General features: G+C 40.5%; 1 protein-coding gene across 1 annotated transcript in view; it reads left to right on the forward strand.

Moving 5' to 3' along the window:
• The first annotated feature begins 3985 nt into the window (after positions 1-3985).
• The window catches only part of kcnj5 (potassium inwardly rectifying channel subfamily J member 5), a 20858-nt gene continuing 10858 nt past the window's right edge, over positions 3986-13985 (forward strand). Inside the window, exons 1-2 of the mRNA XM_020600466.1 lie at positions 3986-4233; positions 11641-11723. Coding sequence (XP_020456122.1) covers positions 11661-11723 — 63 coding nt within the window. The 5' untranslated portion in view covers positions 3986-4233; positions 11641-11660. The remainder of the gene's footprint in view (positions 4234-11640; positions 11724-13985) is intronic.

Genomic DNA, 13985 nt, shown 5'->3' on the forward strand with positions numbered 1-13985 from the left:
GATGGTGATGGTGGCTACGGAAGGTAGAGACAGAGAGATGAAGGCAATAGTGGAACAAATAAGCGACTGAGCATTGCCCTGCCTGGGAGGGGAGAGTGGAGCCACGGCCCGGAGGAACAGTCCATGGGGGGAACACAAAACAGTAGCTGGCTAGGGGATAAAAACAATGAAAACGCACGGAGTAAAGTTGGCCTAGTGACTAGAAAGAACTGGCAAGTGACTGAGGAGTGAAACCGGGTAATATAGTGAGTGACCTAATCAAGTGCAGCTGGTGATAAGGGAGTGAGGAACAGGTGAACGTGATAAGAGTAATGGGGCAAGAGACAGTAGGAAAGGTGAGGGAAGCAGAGCGGCCGAGCAAACCTGACATGATCAAATCTCTGATCAGGACACTGGTGGGGATGAGGATGAAACTGACAGTGAAGATGCATTAGAGGAAGTGTGAGAAGTGGAAGACAACGCAGAATGTGATACTGACCACGAGACAGCTGATGATTTGATGACACTGGATCCTGCTTTGACCTGTTCCTGATAGAGCTACTCAACCCCCTAGACCTAAATATGACAGACCTGGAGGAGAGACAGGTGTTCAAAGAGAGCTGGAAGGAGGTAGACTGGACAGAGATCCAAGCATTTATGGGTTTGAAAATATCCCATCCTATCTATCCTACACTTTGGCATTAAGTGTTTTGTGATCAATAGGGTAGCATAATGTTTCCTCTGGCATTTATTACAGTCAAAATAATTTATAAATAATACTGTATTTATTTTACTGAACAACTAGTAGTTTATGTCCAGCTCACTGAGGCCTGCAAAACTGCAAGTACCAAAAAGAAGGGTAAAGCCAAACATCCATCCATCCATTTTCTACCGCTTATCCAGGGTCAGGTTGCAGTGGCAGCAGGTTCATTAAGGTAGTCCAGACATTCCTCTCCCTGGCAATGTGTTCCAGCTCCTCTGGCAGGATTTCGAGGTGTTCCCAGGCCAGATGAGATATATAATCTCCCCAGAGTGTTCTGGGTCTACCCCGGGCTCTCCTACCAGATGGACGTGCATGGAAGACCTCCAAAGGGAGGCGCCCTGGAGGCATCCTGATAAGATGCCCAAACCACCTCAACTGGCTTCTTTCGAGGAGCAGTGGTTCGACTCTGAGTGCTTTCCAGATGTCCGAGCTCTGGACCCTGTCTCTGTCTCTAAGGGTAGGTCCAGCCACACTATGAAGGAAATTCATTTCAGCATCTTGCTAAACTATTTGGTGCTGAAAACAACAGCATGACAAATTTGTACCATTTTAGAAAGGAACATCTCAACCTCTGAGTTTTGCTTCTTTTCGTTTCACACTGCTAGTAACTAAAGGCTCTATTCCATTATAAAGCCTCATCCGGTTCTTTCAAACCAGGAACTCAGAGGGACGACTCAGACCACTTGAGTATATAAAAAATATAACCGTGCTGGTTTATTCAAAGAGTCACAGGCAAAATTCACATTACACGTCCAGACCTTTCTCACCCCTCTACCTGCGCGCAGGCAGCACCAGGCTGCCCAAGCAGCCCGGAAGCAGAAAAGACCCCAAACCAAGAATTCCTATACAATATTAATCATTTCTGGGCTGTCAAACCGTGACGTCACCTGATATGCCAGCTTGGCAGCTGAGCAGAGCAGTAGACAAAACATGAAGAAAATAATGTGTGTGGCTGTTGTTTTCGTGGTGTGTATCTAAAACAATTTGACATAACATTACACATTAAGACAAATATTATGGTTCCTTTTACCGTCATAATAACATTTGTCCCTGACGGCAGCCTTTCTCTGCTTTTTAACTAACCTTGCATTTAACAGCCTGAGGAAGACATCCTGGCTACACTAACATCTTCTAATACAACAGATCTCTAATCAATATCTATCTAACTAAGAAATTACCCAACATAACAATACACTTCATTGTTTGTGTTGTAAGGTCTGACAGGAGGATCAGTCAGAGCTAATGAAGCCTGTGAGGAGGTGAGAGAAAGCAGTTAGGGACAAGGTCAAAGGGGGGATGGAATGGGAACATGAAGACAGGGGTGAGAGTGTGGGTGTAGGGGTTGTTGGATGAAAAAAAGAATATTAGAAAGAGAATTAAGAAAAATGACACTTCCTCCTCACCTCCTCACTCCATCCCAGGAAGAAATAATTCCTCCTTCCTGCAGGAGGATGATACCCATGATACTGCCATTTTATCAGAAGTGTTTCAGCAGAAGATGATCATAGAGATACAATATGTTGCAGTTTGCAGTATATATGGAAATACTCCTGATGAATATTAAATCAAACTTAAAACATAACACTTCACTATTTCTATTAGATGTCTTCATCCTGCAGTTCATCTTAGAAGAATATTCCACAATTTGATATTTCTAATCAATCATCTACTAAAGGGCTGATGAAAGAATAGAGTGTTACTCTGTCTGCACCCCTTTAACATAATGCAAAGCTTTATTAATATGTGATTAATGTGAGGAGGTGCAGTCAACTGAACAGATTTCTTCACAGGATGAACAGTGGAGGCAGTAAGGTAGAAGGGGCTCTGCTTTGATCAATAACAGTGTAACCTCAGGTGGGAAAATAATTACACATGCCTTGGATCTGTACTACATGGAACTAGGAGGAGCTGATCTACACTCGGTACTGTAGCACTGCCATCAAATGGTCTGAATAATAAGATCATCAACACTTCTTGATCGTTGTTTAGATTAGCACCGCTACCTCAGCAGTGAGTGCAAGCATGGCCCAGAACTTGCAACCCTCAGTCAAATCCCAAGTTCTTCATTACTGTAGCCTCACTCCATGATGCTCTGTAATCCGCTGTCATTAGCTCCCCATCCTCAGTGAGCTAATCTCCCAGCTATCTCACTGTGCCCCTGCAACTCAGCAAGGAAATGAGGGGATGCATGCAGGAACAAAAGCAAAGCTGCAGAGTCATAAATCTGTTCCCAAACTCAATGCAGGAAACGCCTTCCTGGCAACAGCTTCTTCTGCTGCTCCTCCCCCACTTATCATCTCCCTGTCTCACTCGATTTCTTCTCATTCTTCTTACTCCTCCTTTATGTTGAGTCACATTCAGTTTTCTCTATGCCTAATATTGTAAAGTATCCATTAGTCTGTACTTTATGCCTTTTCATGTCTACAGATCACACACTTCCTTATGGCAGAATGTAAAGCATGAGGAATAGATGAGTCCACATACAGCTGCTAAGCTTCATGAATTTTATTTTTTACATTTGAATTTTGTCTTATGAGCACACTGCCCATTATCATGGTTGGTGCAATGATCATTTGGCCAAGTTGAGGTTAATTCACTTTTTATTCTAATTATTCAGGAAGCATCGCTGTGGAGGTTTAATGAAAATGGCACCAAACCTGGCCTGCTGGCTAGGTCTGAAAGGACATTCAGGGTCAAAATGTCCCCAACACCATTTTATCTTTATCTTAACATGCTTTTCCTCTGTACTTGCTTCCTTTTCACTCTTCTTTCATATTGTTTGCTTTCTTCCTATTCTGTTTTTTTGTCTTGCTCTGTGTATTTTTTCCAAAAATTGTTGGGGTTTTTTGGCTTTATATTTCAAACCCTCAGGGCCTTTTCTTCAACTGGAGTTTTAGAGCAATTGATTATACCACATTTTTATTCACCATCACTTTTCTTCCTGTCTGCACCCCCAGCACACACATTCATTCATTCATTCATTCACTTCATTCATATCTCTTTTTATGCCTTTCAGTATATCACTGCTCTTGGCAGTGACCAGTGGAAAGGGAGCCATATGTAGTACCTACATGTGTATGTGCACACACCGATGCTGATACTTTGTACAAAAAGACATAAACACACACTCTTTTGTAAAGGACTAATCCTGAGAGACAAGTGGTCCAGTCACTGTGTGAAAGTGAGACGAGAGGAGTGTTCAAGAGCGAGACACACATATTTACATCCTTTCCATCTCTTCTCTCCACCACTCTGCCATTCTCTCACTCGCTCACTCTCCTCCTTTCCCTCACACTTACACACACAGACAGACCCCCTTCTCACACAGGAGCAGACAGAGAGCGATGAAGAGCAGAAGGAGCTGGGTAGCTGTAAAGAGGCAGGAGGGTTGTTGACTGAACAAAGCCAGGAAAGTGCGCAGTCCTGGGGAGAAGAGCGGCTGTGAAATGCTTCAAAGGGAGCCTGGCAGCTACTCGTGCAGAGACCTGAAGGTAAGCCCTGCGCACCAGTGATGGAGAAAAACAGCAGTGGAAGAGACAGAGAGAGAAAACAAAAGAGGAAAGGGGAGGCTTTAAAGCCGCTGATGCATGGTATGACTGTGGCTCCATGTTCAAACTGCCTCCTCTCAGTTTGTCTGTGGATGGCGTTTCATGCTGTGATAACATTTATGTGTTTTGTTGCACAGCTACTAATCCCATCAGGAGTGGCATGGCTTATAAAATGTGTGCATTGTTTGAAGGCAGATGATACTTGAGAGCCAGATAGCTAGAAACAGAGAGATGAAGACAGATAGCAAGAGAAGAGATGAGACAATGCAACACACTTCTAGAGCAAGAGAGCAGAAAACGCAAAGCGCTGATGGGAAAAGTAGCTGGATTATCCTCGTTCACCAGCTATAACCTTTATCATCACATCTTGGCTCCTTCATCTTATGTTACTGCAGAGATATATCCTGTAGATCATCATCACGCAGCTCCTTATCCTCATGGAGAGGACAAGGTAATCACTGGATTTCTCTGACGCAAGCAAGGAAAGTCCACTCAGTGCGTCGCTGTTTGTGTCTACTTGTGAGCTGTGCTGTAGTTCCTTCAGTGCAATGCAGGAGTTTTACAAGTGCAGCAGCAGGAGCAATGCTGGAGTGAATGTGCATCTATCTTTGTGTTACTGTAAGTGTGTGTGTGTGAAGGAGAGGGTCGTTGTACTGCGAACACACAGCACTGCATATTTCAGCTTTTAAAAATTTTTATACATTCAATAAAACTGGGCGATAAAGCAGTGGATGAGGGGTAATGATAGCTGTTGGTAGCAGAATTTTCATGAATATTGTAGGCTACACCAAAAGCACTGAGAGAAAATCATTTATACGATTACCTTAAAGCACTCTATGGACTGAGGATTAAAGCTGATTGCCGTAATGATGTACATCACTATTTTCTCTTCTACTGTGGCTCCAGTTCATTGCACGCTGCAGGACACACATCTCAGAAGTTGTTACTGTAAAACTTTGATGGCAATGCAGTGGGCTTAGCAGCTGCATTACTCAGGCTTTTTTCCAAAGCTCCTCTCCTTCTGGGTATTGTCTCATCAGAGAACGTTAAGACAGCGTCAAGGCAGCGCGTGGACTCAGTCATCTGTTTATTTAATATGTGTTCTCAGGCACAATATGGAGAATATCTGCTGTCATAATTAACCACTTTGTTACATACAGTACATTCTGAACTCAAACCCTTTGGAGTCAAAGGAGTCAAATAGTCTGACCTGTTATGACTCTGCACAAAGGTCACAACAAAAAGGAGGGAGATGTACTACTGAAGTAAAAACACTTCACTAATATTTGCTAAATTAAATAATAAAAGGCAAGAATGAGGTGTGGAGATCAGTATCAGTAATGTGATGTGCATAGTGTAGGTGCAAAACAAAACCAAAAGGTTAACTCAAGCCAAACAAAACATGCTGTGTGTGTGGAGATAGGCACCATGAACCAGGGACAGACAGTTCAACTAAATTTACATTGCACACTGATTCCTATTGTACACAAGTATGATTCAGTTTAACATACAAATTAAACAGAGGACATTCAATACATGCAAACTTCATTTTGAGCATTTGAATAGAAGTGATGTTGTTCACTGCTGCAGTATCACTAGGATGTACTGTAGGAAGCAAACACATTCAGGTCTACTGTACATCTGGAGGAATTGCTTTGTTGATGCTGTTGTTGTTTTATTAGGTTTTACAAAAGCATGTATGAAGTGTGAGTATCCACCATCTGCTGTAGAGGATACACATCCTCATACATTTGTAGCTCATTAGCTGAGATGGAAAAGAAATATAATGTATGGCCAGTAAGGCCTGAGTGACTGCATGGATATTTTTTTTTAATTCTTAGTTATTTATTTATTGTTTTTATGATTGCAGAGAATGAGCTTTTTTCAGCAACAACTTGTGTTATAGGCTATTTACAGAGCTAGGACTCATTCACACCACGTCATCTACTGTCAGCAGTAGAGGTTTAAGGACATCTTGTCAGAAAATGGACTGAACAGAGGGTGTGTTGCTCAGGTGCTGTGCCCAACAAGCTGATGTGAGGCTTTTTAACATGCAGCTGTTGAATCATAATCTCATTTTATTCGGACTTGGTATGTGCTGATTTAGAAAAGCAGGCTCCTCAATGGGCCACGCACAGGGGCACAGTGAAACATGTCTGGAATTCCAAACAGGACCATTTGACCTTTGGCTCCTCTAGCATTCACCATGCACTGCCTGGTCTGCAGCTCCACCCCACTCTGCTCATGGCCTCCCATCGTCTCATGCCATCTACAGTGAGCTGAAGCAAGAGCATAATGAACCTCATGCAGTAAAAATAGGGTCAAGTATGATGCAGAGAACTTGTGGATCTGAATTATAAACAATTAACTGATTTGTTTGGTGTAATATTATTGTAAAATCATTCTCTTTTTGCTCTCTAATTATTATAATACTCATCTCCACATATAATTTATTCTTTTCCTTAGCCACTTCTTTACTGCTATGACAGAGTAGTGGCATAAGGACCAAAGGATCTAAAGACATAAATCACAGGAGCCTGAGGGATAGGCCTAATAAGGACAAGAACGTGCTGGAGAGCATTCCCAGCCTCACACATCTCTCTCTCCATCACATCTCTCATGCTTCAGGCCAGCGTGGTTGAAGAGGGTGTTATCTAGCTTCAGCAGGTGTTGGGTTTAAATCCCATTACTTCCACCACTTCCACTTTTTAATATTTTTGACATGTTCATCTTAGTAGAGGACAAAGCAAGGTCTGAAACATGACACGACACAACTGCTATTTTTGGTTTGAACAACTGCACTTTTTTCCAAGGATGTGTACAAAACATACTGCAAGAAGGCATTTGAATGTATGACAGTGAGATGTGCTGTATGAGTGTATGCGTGTGAGTTAGACGTATCATTAGGGAAATTGTTTCTCAAGTGTGATTAGAACATCTCACTGCAGCAGTGTCACTCCAAAGAAGGTCATCCATGAGAAGGACACAACTCAGCTCACTATCAGGCATAATGGAAAATGGGGGGGAGGGATGGTATGAACTTTGTGCGTGTGTGGGTGTTGTGACTGTTTGTTTGTGTGTTTCCTGGGCCTAGGGCCAAACTAGCTAGGGACGGTTTTAGTCATTTGACCCACCTAACCTCAAAGTGTCATAAGTGAACAGCGACAGGGATGAAGCAATGTTATTTTATGGGTTGATTTTAGCCTGGAACATAATCATGACAGGCCCAGTAACCATAACTCTTTGCTTTTACTCAAGGGAATGAGGGAAGGAGGGCAGAGAATCAAGGAAATTCAAAGTTCTAATGCTTCCATAGCCATGGAACAAAGAGAGCAGATACTGTAAGCTGTAGCATATCTTCCAGCGTACACTGGATATCTGTTTGATGCAGTGATTTGGTAAATTTATTTGATTTTCAGGACTCTTAAAAGCTCAGCTCTGTTGCAACCTTTTCCTTTCTTTCCTGTCTTCCTATTTTTCTCTCCCTCTTTCTTTCTTTTTGCCTATGTTTCTCTGTCCCACCCATATCAGTGATGTATTTGATAAACTGACAACAAAATGCTATGACCTCAAAATCTATGGATGAGTGCCCAGTAATAGTCAGATTTTTATGGTAAATTAAAGGATACTGCTGAGTTTGCAGCATCTTGCTGCTATTTGAAATACTGTCTTGCAGAGCTGCAGGGCTACAACCTAAAAGAGAAACCATTAAAACATAAGCACTATTGCCAGGTGAGAGCCTGGACTAGAAGAGTTACTAAAATACAATGTTAGATAGATTTAAACATACTGCTGATTTTTTTTGTTCCTGAAAACCTAACAATGTGGAGATGCAAACCTTGTACCTGACAGTCACAAGCAACATTCTCAGCATTTGCAAAACAAGCACGTTCGTGCAAATTTCAAGCTGGAAACAGTGTTTCTTCACAGCAGAAATGCTAAATTGATCACCTCCATATAAAGGGAAATTTAAAAAAATAATCACACAGTGAACCAATTTACAATTATGTTAATCAAGTGAGAATTATAATTCAGGCAGTTACTGTGTTGCAGGGGCTTTATTACAGCAGTGATTAGTATTGATAAACCTTCTCTTGGCTCAGCTCCATTTGAGCTCTCACTATTCACGACTGCAAACAGAGCTGGCAGCACAAGTCTCTAAAGTTCTGCAAATATAGAAAATTACAATTACAAATTAAAATTACAAAGGAAGTACTATTCACCACAGTTCAGGCTTTAGGGGAAAATAACAGACCTTGCCACAATTTAGACAGGAAGAAAAACGTCATATTTTGCTGTTCTCTGTGCAGATTATTGTTTACAGTGTGTAGTGTCAGCAAATAAGGAAAATATACTGTAAATATTCCTTAAGAAGCAAGTTTCCTGGTTTATTAGTACCTCTTTGCTTTGAGAACAAGAGATGAGTGATTTTGTTATCACAAGACAACACAATTCAGCCAAAGCATCCTGTCATTCTCCAAGCAACAAGATAAATGCTTGTTACCCTCTTAAAGCGCTAAGATAAAACCCCTCATCTGGTATCCATGTTCGAACACCTCTCATTTGGACTTGTTGAGTCTGCTGCTACAAGCAGACAGCAATCACAGCCTCTCTGAAAATACACAGGGGTCAAGAGTTCACAGATCCCCAGGGAGTTGTGTTTAATAATTCATGAGAGAACCTGAAATGACTTTGCAACCTCTGTTTTTTGGAAGCTTTGTGTGTGTCCCGCACCTCTGCTGTCAGTCTGTTCGTCTTCTCCCTGTTTTAATGCTTGTCACGCCACTCTGCCCTTTGCTTTGTACCATCAATGTCAACACCACATTCCCGCGTGGATCTGATTTGTGACGCAGTCCTTTCACTTCTCTACGCTCGCCTTTGCATTCCCTCTCCTCGCTTGTTAGTGATCAAATAGAGTAATGTCAAAGACAGATGAAAAAGAAATGTCAGATGTTGTTAAGGTCAAGAACCAACGGTAAAAGTAATTTACCTATGTTCTTGTGCTTGATTTGTTACAAGGCCCCGTGTCACCCATTATTTAAAATAAATTAAAAGTAGTTGATTTTCAGACAGTACCTAGGGGCTCTACATGTTAATTGCTTCTTGTGGAGCTCAAAAGGTGTTGTTAGATTGGTGCTAAAATTAGGGCTTTATCTGCCGGCCACACACTCATACCCCCACTCCCCTCAATAACTATAGCATGGCTGTTATTAAACCCCACATCACTCAGGAGTCATTGAAAGTGTTCCTTTTCTACTTCTCCTGTCGCTTTGGAGATACATCAGAGAAGCAGAGAAACACTCTTTATTTTTATCTTTACCTTATCACATCACACATACTGTACACTGTCAGCACATCACCCGGTCATTCCAGTGGAGCTAAAAACAGCCACAAAGACAATGTGTATTTTATATTAGATTAAAGGTAAAGTAAAGGAGGAAACTCTTATTTTTCTGTCTCCAGCTGATTAGGAAAGAAATCACTGCCTATAATCTGAAGGATGATGTGGCCATGGTCGTGCAGTGCATGAGCAGTGTATCTGTGTGCATGTGTTTGTCTGCATGTGGGGGCATGTAGCCAAAGCAACTGACAATGCTGGCAAAGACAAGCTTGTACTTTGGGAAAACGATGCTGTTAAAAACATTGCAGCTGAGCCTGCTTCATTATACAGGCAAATTAACCAGTAATGGGCACTGGGTCATCTCCCACATGATGTGTTGTCAGCTTAACCTTTACTTAGTAGCAATGCTGCACCTTTATCATCCTGTTTTATTATATTTTGCATATACAGCGGCTGTATTTATTTATTTTATAGTAGTACTGCATATTTTATGTATTTTTCTCCATATACAGAATGCTGTGAGTTGTAATATTGTGATCATATTGAGCTTCAATAAAATTTTAATTTTAGCATTTATGTGTTAATATTTATTTCAATATGACTGTGTTTTTACAGGTTAACCTGCTAATGGTTGATCAGGTGCTGCGTATGTGAATACATTATCAGATATGTTTTTGCCAAACACATTTTTGAGTCATATCCTTGTATGTGGTTTGGTTTAGACAACAAAAGCACATTTTGTTTTGTGATCTAGTTATTGTGATTAATATTTCACTGCATAAGTGAGAGAGAACTTTGACCTGCTAGTGGTGCTACGCAAAATGCTAATTCATTTGAACTTTTCCTCAATGGACCTTCAGGTGCTGCAGACCTACTATGACAGTCCATCCACTCTGAACCACAAATGTCATTCTGTTGGTGGCACTAAAAGAAAAGTCAGGGAATCACAAAAGGCAGCAGGAGTCTTCCTCTGTCACGGCAATTCATGTAATTAATCTCAAGATATTCCGATTACTATAGGGCCAAAGTGACGCACCGACCACCTGACCGACACTGTTATTGCTGGAGTCATGCTGCCAGCGACTAAAACGTTCTGTCATTATCTTGATAAAAATCACAGGAGGTTGATTTATGTTACATGCTTTGCAATGACATCAATGTTTCTCTATCGGTGGAATTAAACTGACAGTTTCACTTATTTTAAAACCTTGAAACTTACATTTATGGAAGTGAAAGTACACTAGTAGTACAGTATATGAGTATGAATAATCACCAAAATTAAAGTACCATGTAGAATTTAGTCAGGGTGCCATTGGTTTTTGGTAGAAATACCCTCAATTCTTCTGAATGACCTCTACATTATAGATGTTCGAGAGCTGTGCAGTAGCCCCAAGAACCATTAATCTTAAAATTTAATTGTCTTGCATATGATTTGCATTCATATCCTCATTGGTTTCATGCATAGTGGATGAATTACATTGTAACTAACTGAAAAATTGAATGACAATCTATCATATAGTGGGGAAGTTCTCAATCAAATACATCTGACAAATAGAGGCTTGCCTGTTTTTTATTTATTTATCTACACAGCTTAAAGTTTGTCTTTATTATCTGGACAGCTGATAACAGCACAGTGCTGGCTGATGTACAAAAGTGGTAAAAAAAAAAAAGTTTTATTATTTACATACTTTATATTACAACATTATTCCTGGCATTTTTAATGTAGATGCTATCGCACAAACGGCAGCTTCCACCTACTTCCCTGGATGTGCCAGTATGGCAAATATATAGAATAAATAATCTAAATATTAAAATCAAGATAAATGCAAGCGTCTTATTCTGGTTAAGATTTGATTTTTTTTTAATATATAGATCAAGCTACCAATGTTGGTTTCTGTGGGTTCTGATTAAAGCTCATGCTGCTGGTGCCAGTGTCAATGAAATTTCTACATCATATGGCAAATATGTTTCATAAATCATAACTTGGATTACTGTCTTATATCTCATAGGCATTGACCTTCAGCTGAGGATGGCAGGAGATTCTCGAGTCCTGATGGACCACAACATGGAGATAGGAGTGACATCTGCACAGGTACAGTTAACCACACAGCCACTATCAGTCAAAAACTACAACCTAGTGATCAATACTGTCTTTCTACAACTGGACAATGTTGGTGCAGTGGTAGGGGTTCACTGAGAGAGTCGAGGAAATAAAAGAGATGGAAAAGATTTATAGGAATGGGATTGATTAGTAGGGATGGAGCTACTATGTGGTATGTGAGTGAGAAAGAAAAACTGACAGATAGCTTTCAATGATGGTAGGAATGAGGAAAATTTAAAGGCTGTTGGATGCAATAAACAACAGCCCAATCTCACAGCAAAATGTATAATAGCTACACTGGTCCACAGTGTAAAACACAGTAGTGTCACGGCTGTAAAATTGTGACATGGTGGCATTTGTTGTATCGCAGCCCAGTGTCCTTCTTTGTGTTCTTCTTGGTGTTTTATGGTGGCTGTCAAACAAGGAAATGGTCCAACAAACATCTGACTTTCATGCAGAGAACCGGAGACTGAGTCCTGTGTCCGATGTTGTGCGACACTGTGGGGTCAGTGAGGTCTTTTTCTAACCTTAACCATGTAGGTCATTTACTTTTGGCTTTGCTGTCAGAAAGATACTGTAATTCAGTTTACTTGGTAGTAGAGAGAGATAAATGAGGAAAGACACCCTTTTTACTCTCACTAATGGATGGTGGAGTTGTACTGGTATCCTGATTCACCAGTTGACTGGAACTTATATTCCCAAGCATGGTCAGATGGGTTGAATGAGAGAAAACACTCACCACTTACTACTGCCACTCAAAGATGACTCATAAAATTGTTGATGGACCATCCCCCCCAGGGACCATACTCATTACAAAGGCCAGAGATAAGGCAACACTACTTGTGACACCTTCTTCCTGATTCACCTCAGCCCAAATGATGAAAGTGAATGGGTCTGTTTTAGTTGTCTTTTATTGATAAGGTGGTGTAGCCATGATTAACAACAGTTTTTTAAAAAGTTGTCTGCATGATATTGTCAGTAGAAGGTTTGACTCAAAGAAATGGTGAATTGAGTGTGTCCTGAATCTGTAATTGATCCAATATCCTTGAGTACAGCTGGTAATAAAAGAGCCTTTTGACATTTGGTAAGTGCCTTGTCATCAAGCCAGTAATTGCAATGTGGATCAATAAGCATCATCTTTCAGTTGTTCTTTATCAAAATGTTCATTAAACAGGGATCACTTCAAATTGATCCGGTAAACTTATTACATACAGGTGTGACCAAATGTGTGTGTAGACAGGATAACAGTGAAACAGCAACTGATATCTTAGTTAAACAACCGGGTCTGACAGATTTTATTATCCTGGCTCCACAAGTGAACGCACTGCAACGGTATTTTAGTACCTTAAATTATGTCCTTCCTCAAATGAACTGTGAGAGAGGTCGCTTTTGTGATAGAGCAGAGGAGCAGTCAGTGGAAGTACAATATAATGTAATGTTCCTTGATGGTGTGAGCATGACTCTAAAGAGGATCACAGACACAGGAACTGTCTTCTGTGTCCCAGACTTGATACGATGCATTTCAATTATCATCTCAAATTGGAAAGTGTCAGTGTGCTTCCAACATGTCCTTAGTCTGTTTAAAAGCTGCCGTACAACATTGTCTTTCTGTGTGTGTGTGTGTCTTTCTGTCATGTGTGCATGCGTCTGCCCAAGATGAGGGCCAAGCAACTCAATACCTTCTGCATAGTCCCTGTAGGAATATGTCACCAGACTGTGAAGGTTTTGTTGTTTTTCATAACCCTAAATGCCCTTAAATATGGACTGAATGGACTCAGGGCCCCAAAGGATAAGGGGGTCCCTGGTCCAGAGCCTCCTCTCTTTGAAGTGACTGTTAATGTTTCTTATTTCTTGTTGGAAAAGAAAAAGATACAAAGTAACCACAAACAGATGACAAAAAATAATATTTGATTTGATTTGATTTGATTTATTCTTTCAAGCATGTAAAAACAGTTGATATGTCAACACACATAATTTTACACATATCCAACAAATGTTAATCCAATATCAATTTGCTTATACCTAGTACATGCTTGAATGGAGTAGGAAGAAGTCAGACTTATCCAGTCCTACCCCCTGACATCAACTTACCATCATTGGTTTGCAAGCAGTATCTTTACATAAAAATTTTCTTCTACACCACACAAGTAATATACTAAAGAATTATTACAAAGTGTTAACATTCTTACATAATTACATTCTTAAATAATTATCTTCTACACCACACAAGTAATATACTAAAGAATTATTACA

The sequence above is a fragment of the Monopterus albus genome, unplaced genomic scaffold (genome assembly GCF_001952655.1).
Source record: "Monopterus albus unplaced genomic scaffold, M_albus_1.0 scaffold46.1, whole genome shotgun sequence".
In the NCBI taxonomy this organism is placed as follows: Eukaryota; Metazoa; Chordata; class Actinopteri; order Synbranchiformes; family Synbranchidae; genus Monopterus; species Monopterus albus.